Source organism: Aythya fuligula, chromosome 1, assembly GCF_009819795.1.
Source record: "Aythya fuligula isolate bAytFul2 chromosome 1, bAytFul2.pri, whole genome shotgun sequence".
NCBI lineage: Eukaryota > Metazoa > Chordata > Aves > Anseriformes > Anatidae > Aythya > Aythya fuligula.
This window is the reverse complement of record NC_045559.1, coordinates 97,373,132-97,389,274: the sequence shown is the minus strand read 5'-3', so window position 1 is coordinate 97,389,274 and position 16,143 is coordinate 97,373,132. Positions and strand designations below refer to the sequence as shown.

The 16,143-nt window shown below is 47.8% G+C and overlaps 1 protein-coding gene across 1 annotated transcript; it reads right to left on the bottom strand.

Moving 5' to 3' along the window:
- Positions 1-50: 50 nt before the first annotated feature.
- LOC116493399 (T-lymphocyte activation antigen CD80-like) lies at positions 51-11,288 on the bottom strand. Its single transcript, XM_032194814.1, has 6 exons — positions 11,207-11,288; positions 9,474-9,815; positions 6,655-6,936; positions 4,523-4,648; positions 1,647-1,770; positions 51-286 (listed from the first exon to the last, which is right to left on the bottom strand). Exons 1-5 carry the CDS (start codon positions 11,286-11,288, stop codon positions 1,664-1,666), a joined length of 939 nt encoding a protein of 312 aa, XP_032050705.1. The 3' UTR covers positions 51-286; positions 1,647-1,663.
- Between the last annotated feature and the right edge of the window lie 4,855 nt (positions 11,289-16,143).

Below are 16,143 nucleotides of genomic sequence, written 5' to 3'. Positions count from 1 at the left end.
GTGCTGGAGCAGCACAATGCTGACGGCATTCTTCTTCTACCTGTTGTAGGAACATGGAGGGTCCTCCCAGTTGGAATTCCAGCAACCCCATTGTAACAGGACCACCCCACAGCTTCTGTGGCATAGGTGGGTTTTTGTATTCGGTCACAAAGGTTATGCTGTCCGTCTTCTTGAGCAAATTTTTCTACTGCTGTCATCCCCTTCCAGAGAGCCAAAGGGTCAACGCAATAAGCATTGCTGTAGAGAACGGTGGGGACTGCAGTGCAGAATACACAGGATAAGAAACCTGAAGGACACAAGAAAAAAAACATTTTACTGATTTTTTCCCCCTTCTTTTTAATCCCATATGTAAGTCAAAATGTTGCAGACAGGAAAAACTGGGATCACCTGCTATAGTCCACAAGAGGGCTCCTATTACAGTAAAACCAGCTGGTCAGAACTAGACAGCTCAAGATGGGCCCTACTCTGAGCTACCGACTGGCACCTGCTTGCTGTGAAAACCTTTGGACCGTACAGAGGTGCCATCCCTCAGCGGAGAGAGGGTGACTAATGAATGTGCTGCCCTATTTAAGCAGCAATAGGACATGGCTCAGTGCATCGCAAAGTTACGAGATTACAGTCTGCCACTGAGGAAGCAATACGTTGCCCTGATGTACAGCTTCCATCCCTGTCCGCAGACAGCAGCTGTTCCAGTCAATGGAGTTGGGAAATAACAGCAGGTTACAAAAAAAAAAAAAAAAAATGTGTGGAAAACTTTTATGACAAAAGAGGAATGTGGCAGAATGGATTTATCCAGTAGGTGAACTCCCACCCGTGAACAGCACTCACAAAACCCCCCAGGATTCGTGCTAACCAAGGTTTTAGTATCTGTTCCAGATAGGGCCTTCCCCAGAGGAAAATATGAGTGGGTGGTCAAGTTTGGAAATGAGAAAAGTGGCCTGAACGACAGTTTCCCCTTCTTTCAGTCTCAAAAAATTCTAAGCCTTTAGATTACTGCAACACAGCGTGACAAATTCATGACTTCTAGGACTCTACATCTGCTACTCTATGGCATCACCCTGGCAATTCAGCATGCTGAGGGGAGAGCAGGAAATACAGTCGCCTGGATAATGAGACAAGCAGTAACAGTTAGCTGTTAATCTTTCCTTAAGCCTCCTGATTTGGAAAATGTGTTTTTGGAGGACACAGCCCTGAACACAACTGAGTTTTCAAAACAAGGTGTATACAGTCATAAACCCTCGGTAAGCCAGACTGTTCCCCAGCCATTCCTGTACCATCCTTTACAACACCTCATAACAAAAGTAACTCCTTTCAATATTACCGTTTAATATTAGTTAGGTTTTTAATACTAGTGGTTCCTGGGGAAGTCTTAGAGAGGAACAGCAGATGGTATGCTACTCGCAAATGAGTACATTTGTATATAAGTACATCTAACATTTTTCACTAGATAATTTCTAGGAGGCAATGCCCCACAAGCAACATGAGCCTCATCCCATGGCTGGGAAATACCATGAGTCTGAACTGGCAGTAGAGCCCTACCACTTTTATGCTAAGGTGCACACTCATATCAAAACCACGCATGGTTTTGTGAGCTAACATTGCATGAGAATCTATTTTGCCAAGAGAGGAGTGGTGAACAAAATTACCTGCAAATGTGATCTGGTCATACTGATGATGTTTCAGATGTCATTTTAGAGATCGTGGGTGGCTTCATACTTTCCTTCTCATCCTCATCCATTGGGTCTTGATTCTTAGAACAATGAAAACAGGCTGAAAGAGAAGATCCCTCATTAGCACTTGGAATTCGAAGTCAATTGCCATAACGGGAAGAACTTCTTTACCGTGAGGGTGACAGAGCACTACAACAGGCTGCCCAGAGAGGTTGTGGAGTCTCCTGTGGAGGTATTCAAAACCCGTCTGGATGTTATCCTGTGTAATGTGCTCTAGGTGACCCTGCCTGAGCAGGGGGTTGGACCCAATGATCTCTGGAGGTCCTTTCCAACCCCAACCATTCTGTGATTCTGTGAACTGCAGATCAAAGTGTTTGATGCAAACGTCTTCTTCAAGAAAGTAAAGCAAAGAAAACAAAAGTCTTTAAAATCTAGTTATGCCTATTTTTCCTTGGCAGGGCTCATCCCTGCAGTACATCTGAATATGGTTAGCCCACAGACATAGTCTGATCTGATAGAAAGGTCCATTATATAGAGCTGTTATCTATATAGTGTCATGTGGATAAAACTGTTCACATTAGCACAGATCTAGAATGTCGGCCTGATACAAAGACAGGTCGTCACGTGCTAAGATAATGTCTGTAGGGAAACAATGGTAAAAGGTACACGTTACTAAATGCCGCTTACCAAACTCCTCAGATTAGGGGGTGTGAACCTCAACAAAGCACCTACATGTTTTGGTCACCACCACAATCACACATCTGAGAACCCTTATTTCCGTTTTGCTCTCTCTTTCTATTCCCTCCCACACTTCAGCTCCTTGAAGCATGGCTTTTCGAGCTCTGAAGTGACTCTGAGCACCACGGCAGCTCCTGGACCAGCTTTCCCTATGTCAGAGCAGCAGAGATACTCTCAGACCTACTCTGAGCTCCCACATCACCTCCTGAAGGGTGATCTGCACTCTCAGGACAGACATTTCCCTTCCCAGACAGGTGGTAGTGCACAGCAGCGCCGAAGCGCAGCAAGCTGTACAAACTGGGAAGTTGGTTTGAAACGCTAGCCTTGGTTTCTTACATCTCACATGGTCTGGAAAGTGACTGTGCCACCTGACTCGGCAGATCTGCTCCCTGTGAGTGTTAGGAAAATGGGACTAAAAAGGAGTTTATGCAGCTGAGTCTCCTGACAGTGCAGGTGATGTCATTCTACTGCATTGGTATGCTTCCTGCATCTACCTTAAAAGCAATCTGGTTTATATATAAAAGGCTACCTCAGAATGCTAATAGCAGGAGACCTTTTAATTTCCATCCTGCACTTATTTAGAGACAGATGTTTCAATTCCACTTCATTTTTTTTTCCATAACTAGCAGTTCATTGTCCACGCAGCAGCTAACAGCACAGGCTGTGTTGGGTTGTGGTTTTCATGTGTTCAGCATGGTTACTGCTCACCCGTCGACGTGGCTCCAGGGAAGAGCCAGCACTCTGGAGGTGCACAGGTGTGGCTAAGAGGGTTCCTGCCTTCCAGATGCTCCCTTTCTTGGTGATAAAGCACCAAAAGATAATCATCCCAGCCTGATGCAGCGGTCACATTGCTTTTTGAAAGGGTGTGTTTGGCGACGAGGGGAAGAGCACAGCAACACCACCTCCATGCCCTGACTCGTGAGTGACCTTGCTTGAAATTGTAACAGAGGTAACGGAAGACAGGAACATGACAAACTCACGTGTTCCCGAGTGAACCAAGTCCCTGTTGCCTAATGAGCGACCTCTTTCCAGCAGGGGGATGGTTACCGCTGTGACCGTGATGGGCTGTGACGCGCAGACTGGTGGCTTTTGGCCCAAGCGCGCACTGTGTGCTCTCGGTATGGGATTCTTGTCTCCTGCCTCCACTTCCCCAGAGACCTGGCAGAGCTCGATTGGGTGATATTTATAGCACGTTGCACAGCCTGCTGTCTTCCTGCAGGACTGCTTTTCAAAGCTACTAACAGGGCACTGACAGGACGTGTGCTGCTGTTGAGTTTCAGTACCGGCTGGGTGCCAACTTGCCTTTGTACATCCTTTAGATGCCTACCCATGTCTTCAGGGGCTTTCTGGCTAGGCCAGCTTAGACAACACTAGGAGCAACAGCTAGCAGGTAAGATTTTTGAGCCACAAACAAACAAACAAATCTGCTCAGCTGCCACCTAACCCTGAGATGCTTGAGGTCCCTTCTGCAATCAAAAAAATCATGGACACGTTTCAAGTTATTGAAAATTTCATAGCATAGGACCTGGCACCTCACCTCTGCTCTTTTTGGACCAACAAAGAGGACAAATCCATGTCTCCCGATTGGGGTTCTTCTAAAAGTGAGATGTCGCTGTACTAAAGTCCTCCCTGTGGCCCAGCACCATACACTTTTGTAACTTTGGCTCTGTGACTTTTCTGAGGGATTGTCCAAGTAGGGTGTGTGGACAGATCGATCCCATTTTGAAACTGATAGTGCCCAGCTGTATGTATGGTGATGACCGAGATTCTTGGCATCTTCAAGCATCTTAATACATAAAAATGGACCTTTGTGAATCCAGCTCTGTATACCCCTGTTCTCTGGAAATACTCTGATCTGCAGACAAAACCCCCAACAGCTCTGGACTCTCAAACCAGAACGCTTAGTGCTGCATGTGCACAAAATGTAGGAAAGTCCTGAGCTGGACTTAGGTTTTGTGATAGTAGATGCTGCATTAAAAAAAAAAAAAAAAAAAGGAAATGAGAAGAGGTACAAAAATACCTAGTGTGTCAGTACAGTTTCTATAAAAGTGTATTTTACATAGATACTCCATAAACAGAAAGGGACTGTTTCTAGATAAAGGAGCTATACTTACCATGCCTTGGGAAGTATCTTGCTGCTAGGGCGATAGCCAAAAGAAAGATGATAAAGATGATACTTGTAGCAGTAACGACATTATAGGATGGAGGCATGGTAGGGGCAATGCAGTCATTTGTTTTTGCTGAGACAGAAGAAACAAAACATAAGTAAAGGGCCCAACAACATTTTGTCATTTTCATGTAAGAGAAGGTATATGAATTTTGGTGGTTCTGGCCAAATCCTAACTGGGATATCCAACCTGGGATATTCAGCACACATTCAATAAACAAACAGACAAAGCTGGCGCCTAACCTGTAGAGGCCCTCCCATTCCCCCACACTTGCTTTTTGCTGAAATTTTAACACATCCACAGCATCCAATATGCTGGATCTCTGTTCAGGGCAGGATTGAGACAGGCTCATAAACTCCTTTTAAAGAAACTGGTTAGGCTTGGTAGAAAAAACTGAGCCCACATCCAGGAAGTTTCCATTCTTAGTGGGACTCTGCAGTTTTTCTTGCTGCTTTCACCTGGTTTTTGCCTATTTTTTCATCTCTGAATTCACAGGCAATGGAAAACAAGAGGTATTTAATAGGCTGGAGGCGTCAGTCCCATCACAGAAGGAAAAGGGATTGGGGACGGAGTTCAGTTTCAGCAGATCTGTGTCTTTTTGTTTTTCACTGCTGGAGATAACTGTTCTGCTACTCAAAAATGAGAGTAGGTAACAGGTCGTTTGCATACCACACAGGACAACCCTAATTCAATGGAAAGGACACACCAGGTACATGTTCACAGTCTTCAGATTTTCATCTTCTGCTTCTAGTGCAATTAAGCTTCATTCAACTCCTAAGACCCTAGCCTGATCCACTGTACAATCTGGCCCCACTTGTCTCCCACTGTAGGTTTTGCCTCCTGGGTTTACCAGAAGCTATATTAATTCTGTCTAGAACTCTGTGTTCATGGAAAACTCATTTGGCAGACCATTTGCATTGTACCAAAGTGGGACTAGTTACACTTCTTAAAAGCCAAAAGGCAGGGTTTTTGTGGCTGCTGTTCTCATTGCCGATTGCTTCCTTTTCTGAGAACGTGACAACAGTGTATTGTTATTACTACTATTTTTTTTTTGTTGCTCTCCATTTCTATGCAGTATGGTATTTGTAACCTCCTTCTATTATGATCTCTAGGGAGATTATGCGCTACATTCAGTAATAACCAAAATTCATAAAGCACTAGTTTCTGGCATTCGTCCTGAAACTGAATGGCACCTTTCCTCACAAGCCCCTTTGACTTCAGTAAGATTGATGAATAAGGTAAAATTCCCTAGGATAACCAACAGCACTTCACTAGTTTCCCTTGAAGATGCCTGTATCTCTACAGTGAAACCATCAGATCCAGAGACATATTTTAAAATACTTTTTCTGGTAACAACATAAAAAAAAAAAAAAAACAATCCTTTTGGCTTTAAGAATTTTATTGTGCATCTCTTTCTACTGCAAAAACATGTGGACTGTAGCACACTGCTTTGCCTCATGCTGTTTCCACTTGTCCCTCAAGTTTTTCAAGGCACACACTTACCTATTATTTTATCAATTTTAAGCCAAGCACAAGCAATTTTATCCATATGACTTAACCCTATATTTAATATATGTATGAAAGCAGAATTTTGTCTAGACCACAGCTGATGGTTTCTGTCACTAAAGCAAAAAGAAATACGCTTGTTAAATGAGGAAATTGTAAGCACAGCCTGTGGCATTTGAGGCACACACGTTTCTCAAGTTCCTCCATTCAGATACCTGGTCTGTGTCACGCAGTTGGCAGCAAGACCATGCTGGTACAAACAGGCACTGAATGGAGCCGATCCCAACCTGTGTGAGCCACTGAGGCTGTGGGATCTGGCCGCCCTGTCAACCCAGCTGTGGCCCACCACAGAGCAGCAGGAAGCCAGAGCCATGTCTGCTCACCAGAAACAGCTATAACTGTTCCACCATCCCTGCTGTCTTAGAGCCATTGAAATATTTTGGTGTGGAGCTCACAGGTGGGATCATTGGTTGTCCTTGCATGAACAGGTATACAAACATGTACTGCTTTCTCAAAGAGGCAAATTAGCAGGTTCAGCAAAGCATTTTTGTAATACAATTATGGAAACCTACTTAGAAGCAAACTGGTGGACTTGACAAAGCCATTGTATTCAACGGAGCAAGTGAGGTTGATGTCTTTGGTCACGTTGAGATGCAGTTTCCCAGTGACATTGTACGGGCTGAGGCTGGACTCAGACACCCAGGTTGTATTCCAGACGAGGGACCCGTTGTTGAAGAATCCAGAGATTTTGGGTTTGGGGAAACCTCCATAAGAAGAGCATGTTACCACCATCTCCGTTGATTCACAAGTAGTATTAATGACATTTGATGTTATGTTTGGCTCACTGAAGTCAGCTGAAGAAAGAAAGATTGAGAAACCATTCTGTCAGATTCCCCACAGTCCTGGTCACCCATGGTAAAAGTAAAGACTCCCCCATGGGACACTCTCCCTCTGTGGTAATCTGTTTGGCCTTTCTTGTGCCCTAGCATCCTCCCAGCAGCCTTGACAGGATATAGTGTTGACCTTTGCTTCTTTTCCTTCCTGATCACTATTCCAGGTGTCACGAACTTTGTGATGCCACCTCTCCAGTGCTGCTGTTCCTCTCTACATACAGCAGTTTGTGGAGCAACAGCGTCATAAGACTGGACTGAATATGAAGCAGTGGAACAAAAATCTGTATTAGAGTCAATGGCAGACTATTTCCTCCCCCCACACACTCTGCCCTGTTCTTTCTCACCCTGGAGCTCACAGAGGGTCCATCTCTGGTGGGGGGAGAGTTAGTCACACGTTGGCCTCTCAGCCACAATGGCCAGTACCAGAATAAATTATAGTTTCTTTATGAGAGCCCCCAGACGGCCCAGCTGAGAGCAAGACCCAGTCATACTGCTAATTGCAAAAATGCATAGCAATCCATAGGTCCTCCTCTGACGAACACAGACCGTGTTCCCACCAGACTTCTTTTGGCATTGCCATAATTGGTTTTTGGAGCTTTCCCACCCACCCACACAGCTTGTTCCTCTGCTTTAAATGTATTGGTGCAAGTGTTTCTGAGGCTTCATGGTCAAATAGGTGAGAAAACAGGTATGGATGAAGGTGGAGAAAAAGCTGGTTTCATTGTTAGCCTGGATCCCCTTGCCAGTCTGGCTCATTGCATGACTAAACAGTTGCATCGGCACTACTGGGGATGCCTGCGGGTTGCAGTAAGTAGCCTCAGCAGAGGCAAAAAGAGGCACGGGGACTACTTAAGGCAGCACTTCCACGGGACAAAACCTCTGTGGGACCACAGATTGGGCAAGACAGGGACCAGTCAGAAGCAGCAGTTCAATGTGTGGCTCCTGGTGGGTGTGCATCCACTAGTACCACTGCTTCCAAAGGCACCAAACTGCCCCTCTCTCCCTCCCACCCCTGCCAGCTCCAAGTCTGATCACTCCCTACAGCCCCAGCCATGGCCAGGCTACACAGAGAGCTGCAGCATGTTGCTTATTGCACTGCAGAACAGCCCTTTTTGGAGCAGCTACGGTTGTGTCTGCAGTTGCTCCCTGCCTGACTCACACTTTGGCCACATGACTGACAGGACCTGCAGAAGGCAGCCTACAAAGGCAAGGAAATGGGGAGCAGTCCCTTATGGTCATAACATGTCTTCCATGGCCTAAGCTGACCATGAAACCATAGCCTAGGCTACCCAGTAGCTAGTGAAACAGACTTGCTCAACATTGCATGGCCAACCAGTGGCAGACACAGACCCGGCTCTCCTTCCAGGCCCGCTGTTGAGCAATACACTGTTGACATCCAGTTTGACATCTGGAAAGTCCCTTCAAACCTCCCAGTCTGCTTCACCGAAGCTCCCAGATCAGTCATCAGGGCATAACACTGCTCCACCTCTCTCGCTCAGGGTAGCCTGGCTCCAGCTGTGGCAAAGGGAGCTTTCCCTTTGCTGGTTCCCACAATAACTGGTCCCCTCAGCAATACTCTCCTCCACTGCTAGGGAGGGTTCCAGCAGTGCAGCGCCATTTTTTACTTATTGGTTCCCAAAAGGATCACTGAATTTGTCTCATTGCGTGTATGTCCAACATTCATTCACCCAAGTAGGCAGGCAGTGGCCAAACCTCAAGAACTTGTGGTGGCTTTTTTTTTTTCTCCTGACAAATGTTCATTCAAGGTAGGGAATGCTCATTCAGTGGTTGTCTGGAGGATTTCTGGAGCTCTGCTGCTAAAGGTATTCAAATCTGTTTAAATATATATATTTACACACACACACGTTACCAGTATCTCTGCTTTTGGTTGAAACCAACCACGACAAAAACAAGTGGCGCAAGTGGAAAATAATGTCAGCGGAACTTTCTGCAGCCTCCAACAACAGATTCAGATTCGTTTTGAGCAAAGGAACTTGGGTTTTGCCTTTGAGGTAGAAAGCCTCAAGTCTCCAACCTCAGGCCGTGGAGCTGCCGTGCAGCCCGCGCACGGGCCAGCCCCACAGGAGATGCCTCTGGGGCCAAGGAGAAGCAGCATCACCCCGCTCCACCTGTGGCTTGGATGCTTCCCATGCACCGAGGGTCTCAGCTTTGCCCAAAAGACAGCAGGGGGCAGAGGTGGCCCAGGGCACCCAGTGGCAGTGGGACCTGGGAGATGGCCTTTCCCAAGAGGGCGTCATCAAGGGGAGTGTGGTGGTGGGAGAGGAAAGGGCAATTTTCTGTATCTGGGGTGGTTTTGGAAGGACGGGCGGAAGGCTGCCTGAAGGGAAATACAGGGGACTTAACAGACTTTCTGGTGCTGTTTTAGGCTTCCCGATGAAAAGCTACCTGCTACACTATGCCTAAAGCTTCAAGGAGTGCCCTTTTCCCCTAGGGGCTGGTGCCAGAAAGCCTCGGGTGCAGGGAGGCAGCCCACCTACCTGTAACAGAGAGGGACACAGGCGCATCACACACAACACGGGGTGAAAAGTCGTGTGAAATTCTGAGGTTCTGAACCACACACTGGTAAGTGCCATTGTCCAGGATTTCCACAGGGTAGATCCACAGGGTGAGGTTCTTGCTGTCCAGCTCTGTCCGGTTCACGTACTGGTTGTAATCTGGTATCTTCTCCCCCTCCGAGTAGGCCAGCACCACCTCCCTGGTGTTCCTCTGCCAGTAGACCCGGTAGTTGCGCAGGCTTTCCGAGCTGGGGATCTCATAGCAACAAGGCAGGCCGACCTTCTCCCCGACTTTACTCTTGACTTCCTTCGGCAGCGCGCAGCCTGTACGGGGGCAAACAGAAGGCAATGAGACAGGGGTGCAGCCCTGGGGCAGGGCCTGCTGTGGAGAGCTCGCCTATCTCAGCTCTGTCTGCACCCCCTTATCTACCTCACCCCTCGCCCCACCTACAGCTTCAGCTCTCCTTGAGGGGAGGACTGCCTGGGAGGTGCCTTTTTATGTGATGCTCCAGCCCTTCTCACGATCACCAGCAGGCACGCAATGATTTCAGCATGAATTACCAAAAGCAAAGGCAGGAGACTTACTTGCCTGAAAATAAGCTCTGGTGCTGCTTTCAACACCACACCTCAGAGTGAAGAGTTGCCATGATTGTTGGATGAAAGGATAAAAACATACGTGCTCCAGCTGCTGGCTCCTCTGTTCTCCCTTTTCAGAGCTCAGTGTTGGGAAAGTCTCTGCTCTAACTTTGTGGTCCCTGCATCCCAAACATGGCCACAGTGGTTGATTAGACTGGGGGATTTGCTTTTTGATTTTTTTTTTTTTTTTTATATAAACAACACACAAACAGCCTTTTAAGATCCCAGAAGCAGCCCTACGATAACAAACTGTGGTTAGAGCCACACTTTTATCATAATATTAACATGGTATTAGCAAGTAAACATTTTTTCCTAGACTAGCTAAAATGAATTAATATTTTTGAAGGCCCTTGGGCCTCCCTTGGGATTACCTGTAAACCAGCATAGGTATTCCCAAACTCCCTCCTGGCACTCAGCGTACAGGTGTGCACCTTCAGTGACAAGCTGGTGCTCTTGCAAGAGGAAAATACACACGTTACTGCTGACCTTTGACCAAGCTGGCAGTAATCCCACTGCTTCACATTACTACTTCCCTTCCTCTTTCCAGTGGGTGCTCACAGGCACCGGGCTACAGACAACGCAAGGGAGCCACTGAGCCATGGGCTCCTGCAGCCCTGTGCAAGGCCAGGGCAGATGTGTCTGCCTTTGCCTGGGTCTGTGTAGCCTCTGGGGTGATGCTCATCCCCTGCACACCCTAGTCCAGAAGGCCGGGTTGTTTTGGGGTTGCCCTGCTTGCCTAGGCCTCACTGCCTCAGAACTTATCTCCAGTAGAAGGGGGAGACAGACCGACCTCTTGCACTCCACTGACTGACAGCAGAGAAATAAGGAATCAGGCGGATGCAGAGAAGATTCAGACTCCCTCTTCCTTCCCTGCAGAGACCTCAGGAAACACATCTGAGAGGTGCTGGGAAGGCCCTGAACAGGGAGAGCTCCCTGAGTGCAGTGCCAACCACTGGCAGCTGTGAGCCTCAGTTTAGCAGTCCCGAGCCCTGACAGAGCATGAAATGAGCTCCCACCCCGTCCCCCGCGGCACAGCTCTCCCCGTCCCTCCTGCACGCTTCGTGCCAGCTTCATCTCACCACTTCGCTCATCTTCCAAAGGAAAGGAGGTGATAGTTTCTGACACAATTTCCCCCCACCTGTACTTCCCCTTAAAATGCATCGTAGGCATGACTACAGCCAGACTGGGGCACGGCGCGGGCCCACTCAGCCCACTGACCTGTGGCAGAAAGCCACTGGCCCAAAAGCATAGAAAAAGCAGTTCTTGCACGCTACACGGGATGAGACCTGGCATACCCCAACATGTGGCAGTCACAAATTTAGGGGCTCCCTGACGTTGGCAGCTTATTGCTACTGCTGGAGCTATCTTCCACAAATAGGCTCTGCCCCTTCAGGAACACATGTATATTTTTGGCTTCTGCAGCAAAACTCCCATGGCGGTGGGTTACATGACTTGATTACATGCTGTGTGAAAAAGCATTTCCTTCTGGTTACTTTAAAAGCGACCCATTTGGGATGGTGATTCTTGAAGTTCCTCCTGCTGTGCACTTGTGTGTGTGTCTGTGTGTGTTTTTCCTCGACCACTTCTTTGCCTGTTCTCACAGTTCAGCTCTTACTATTGCTGGCGAGACCTCCAGGAGCAGCCAGGAAAGCTTTGGGACTGTGGATCCTGGTGATAACAATGTAGTTGAGTGTGTATTTTCTATTTTCTTTTGCAGCAATAGGGGAAGAGTAGGCGTACAGTAAATGTCAGTGAGACATCGCATCATGAGTTGCATGAGGTTCTCCGCGCCTTGCCCCAAAGAGTCTCCTTTGCGACCAAAAGGAGAACAAAAACCTCCTCGGCAGTACATGTGCAGGGGCTGGAAACTCCTGCTGATGTCACATCTACCCTTACAAGGCTCTGCACCCTTGAAACTGCAACCTGAATGCTGCAGGCCTGAAGGAACCAAGGTCCATGAAGAGTCATTCAGTCCCACAAAAGTCCCCTTTCACTTTAAAGGTGAACTGCAAAGCAAAAATGAAAACTCAGTTCTGTCCCATTTCTGTGCTGAATGCTCTCCATAACCAGGCTGCGGGGGAGGTATCCACCATGGAAATAATTTTTAATGACTTTTCTAGAAAAAGAAATAAACCACCCTCCTGCACACCGCGAAGCCTGCCTGCTCACTGGGCACTCACGTTGCTCCTCCGCTGGCAGCCCACGGTGCTGAACCAAGGAAAGGGCTGACCAAACAGCAGAACAAGTGTGTTTCATTCAAACTACTCCTAAACACAACAGGGCTGGTTAGAAGAGAAAGGTGAATTTAGAGGAAAAGCATCCTTCCTTGTTCACTCTGAAACGGAGGGCGGAAAGGCTGTTGAGCTCCCGTTTTTTAAGAAGAGTCTTTAACAATCTTTAATTCTTAACAAAACCTTTAACTAAATTTCCCCCTTTCCTTCATCCCTTGCAGCAGCCAGGTTTCAGAAATTCCCCCGGCCACAGAGAGCTTGGTTCTGCTGGCCAGGCTGCACAGGAGAGCGGCTTGCCTCTGGGGCAGAGCACTGCTGAGACATTTGCCTGTAAAAGGCAGCGAAAGACCACACAAGGCTTTAGAGGAGCAGGGTCGGGCTGCTGGAAACTTCAGTTAATTCCCTGGGAAAGGAGAGCCCGAAGCCATCTCCTTCCCTTCCACCCACCACTTCTCTATCCTGCTGAGCCATTTTGACATTTTTTTTGGCCTCACCTTGTGTCACCTCACTCCACACACAACCCACAAGGCAAGCCACACAGAGGGAAAGGTCCTTCGTGGTGGACCTGGAGTCCCTTGCCCCTCTGAGTAAGCAGCACGTAAGACAGTGTACCTGTACATTTTTCCAGATGACACTTCTACGAAAAGCTCTGTCAGGCTTTTATATTAGTTTAAAAATTGAGAAATTTTGAAGAGCTGAGTCTTTAAAGGACTGGACACTCCCCATTGGTCTTTTCTTTACCCCAGAAAATTTTACCAGTGAGCGATCAGATTCTTTCAAGGATTTCCATGAAGATAAAACTCAGCAAATATCCTGTGCTACACTTGAACACTGGAAGAAATACCTTATATGTCATCTAACCCACACTGTGAATATACTGAAAATAGCCCAACAGATGCTCAGATAACTCCTGCGTGGAGACACTGGGACAAAATCACTGCCTCACTCTGCATTTCACTACAAAGACTCCATGAAATGAGAAAGACCAGATGAAACAGAGAAAAGCAGGTGCTGCCAGCCCTCTTCAGAGAGCCTGGGACTGGCTACTAACATGCACACAAGTGCCTGGGAAGCCTCTGAGGGTCCTGCTGCCCAGGCTTGATTTCAGCATGCAGGAAGGTCTCAGCACACAGAGAAAGGAGGAATGCTCCTTTCCCCTTTCATAAACTCCAGCCCAGCCCTCGGTAATGAATTAATTACTGCTGCTATCCATCCCTCAGCTGTTCTGCACTGCTCTGGCAAAGAGAAGCAGCTGTGAACCGAATTTGGTTCACGGTGTCACAGTTTAGCTGGTGTCACGGTGACCTTCTGGTAGGTCCTGTTCACTTACTCATCCCAGATGTGGTGAGGGAGGAGGGTTAAGGGCATCCTGAAGAAAAGCTGCCACACACTTCATCTGGCAGCGGCTCCATTCCAGCTCATTGCCTCACACATGCTCACACTTGGCAAGTGTGCCCACAGCAGGGCAGAGCTGGGATTGATCCTACTTTACGATGTCATGTCAGGCCTGAGACAGGGAGCGGGGGCAAAGAGGTTTTCTAAAAGTTCAGCTCTGCTTGGTTTTGAGCCATAACTTGGGAGTGCCCTGCTCAGCAGTTTCAGCTGTGCTTCCTACCTTTGTGTGCTTCCATCCTCACAGCCACGCTCCTGCTGAGCAAAGCACCAACCTTGCTTAGCCCAGCCTTATACAGCTCAATTTGGCAACAGCATTCATGTCCCTGGCATATCTTTTGACTTCTTATGCCCCACTCCTTCAGCTGCCTTTTTTCCATTTAATGTTATTATTATTTATTATTTTTAATTTTGTTTCTTTTTCAGAGGAGAAATCCTTGGAATCATGAAGCAGCTGTGAAAAGCAGAGGAGACCTTTCTGCATCTACAGACAGCAAGACAGCACATCTCAGGGGATGTGCACTAAGCCCATTTTTCCAGCAGGCTGTTAACCCGGGGCCCTAGTGATGACGAATCGGAAAGTATCAATCTTATTTGTCTCCCTGATGACACCTTGGTAAGAAGTTATGTGCTGTGGGCAATGCTCGCTTCAGAGAAGCTCACATGGCTGTCCCAACATGTGTGCTGTCAGGTGTGGGCTTGGTTTCTCGGACACGCACCGCTCCCATCAGGTCCTGCCAAAGCCTTCCTCCTTCTGACTAGAGTTGCATTGGCAGGTTCCTGACAAAAACACCAGAAACTTAACTTCACTCCCTCTTGGTTATCTTTATGCCATGGAAACCAGGCAGAAGGAGCTGAGAGGATGCTCTGCGACTAAGTCGCTGCTCTGACAAAAACCTAGCCTTGAAGAAACTCCACGGATCATGAAAACTTCCACTATCTGCAATTAGCAACTGAGAAGGCGAAAGGGAATCTGAAGTACTTTGGTGAAGGGGCTCACTGCAACACTGGGGCAACTCCAGACAGCCGGTCCTCCTCCCCCCTGCTCCTGCCCTGCCCGAGTCCTGTTTCGGAACTTCTCGAGATAAAAATCTGCTGCTCTCTGAGTCACGAGTGCCTCGCGCTGGGACAAGCCCACCGCTTGGGTATGTCCAGTCTGCTTTGCTTATAAGATGAGTAAGATTGCAACTCTTCACATCACAAGTCAGTTGGCAAATTTCTGATCTTGGTGCTAGCCAGGAGGTCGCCTCCGAGCACGGAGCTGGAGAGGAGAAGTCAAAGGACTTGGGGGGGACAGTGATGATGACTAAATAATTTCTGAATATCCTCCCATTTGCCGCAGAGCCCTCTGCATGGATGTTGCTTGGGGAGGAAAAGAAGGAGGGCTTGCTTACCTCCCGTCGGTGCATAGCAGGAGGGACGCTGGGGATGGGGACATTTCTGACTTGGGGAAAGGAGGGAAGGGAAGAGTCTTTCCAAGCCTTCCCCCTTTCTCCGTTCCCTGCACTGGGAGTGGGTGACCCAGCTAGATGAAAAAGGGCAGGGGAAACACAAAATCTGGATGTCCTTGGAGGATTTGCATATTTTAGTTCCTTTCAAGCTCAGATCCGTGCATCTGGCTCAGCACTCTTACAATTTCCCAGTTCAGGACAGAAACTAGATGTGGCAGTTGTGTAAGACAGGCCTTTGGGGGAGATTTGTAGCACATGAAGACAAAAATAAATTTGTTAATTTTTTTTTTTCCCCTGGAGCCTTTGTCCCTTGCTGACTGGATCTCTTTGTACTTCCTCTATATTTATCTCCCAGCTGAAGATGTCCTCAGATCATTCTCTGAATTCCTCCAGCACCTCTGCCATCAGTACTGCTGTCCTCACAGCAAACCTTTTGAAGTCAAGGTCCCCCCACTGCTTAAGGCCCCCATTTTCTTCGGTGCTCACTAAATGTCGCTGCCTCACATGCTCCCCACGTAGCCAGCCCCTCTTGAAACTAACAGGAGGTGAAAACGCCCAGTGACCAGGAAAATCAAGTGTTACACCTCTCACATAAGAATTAGAGAAGTCGCAGTTTTTATTTGTCTGAAGTGCTTGCCTGTCGCCACAGCAATATGTATGTACCTGTGCTGTGACTAAGCCGCAGGCCTGCCAGCACAAATCCTGTTCACACACCGCAGTCCCTGCTCCAGCACTAACTCAGCAGCGCTCTGCAGATGGTGAGCTTGTCACAGCCCCTCGGCTGGAGCAAAGATTGAACAGCCCTGGATAAAAGCGTCGCCTGGCAAGCGGATATTAAAGAGAAGGATGGCTAACCAAAGCAGAACAGAGCGGCCCAGGGGTGTCTGAAAGCTGCAGAAACCACAGAGGGAGTGAAATGATGCTTCGGCAGGGACTGCTCGG

Coding starts and splice junctions, on each gene's coding strand:
- LOC116493399 (XM_032194814.1), bottom strand. CDS start 11,288: ATGCATTTTAAGGGGAAGTACAGGTGGGGGGAAATTGTGTCAGAAACT. Junction 9,816..11,206: donor TTTGGAAGATGAGCGAAGTG/GTGAGATGAAGC, acceptor GCCCCCGTACAG/GCTGCGCGCTGCCGAAGGAA. Junction 4,649..6,654: donor GTCCACCAGTTTGCTTCTAA/GTAGGTTTCCAT, acceptor CTTCTGTCTCAG/CAAAAACAAATGACTGCATT.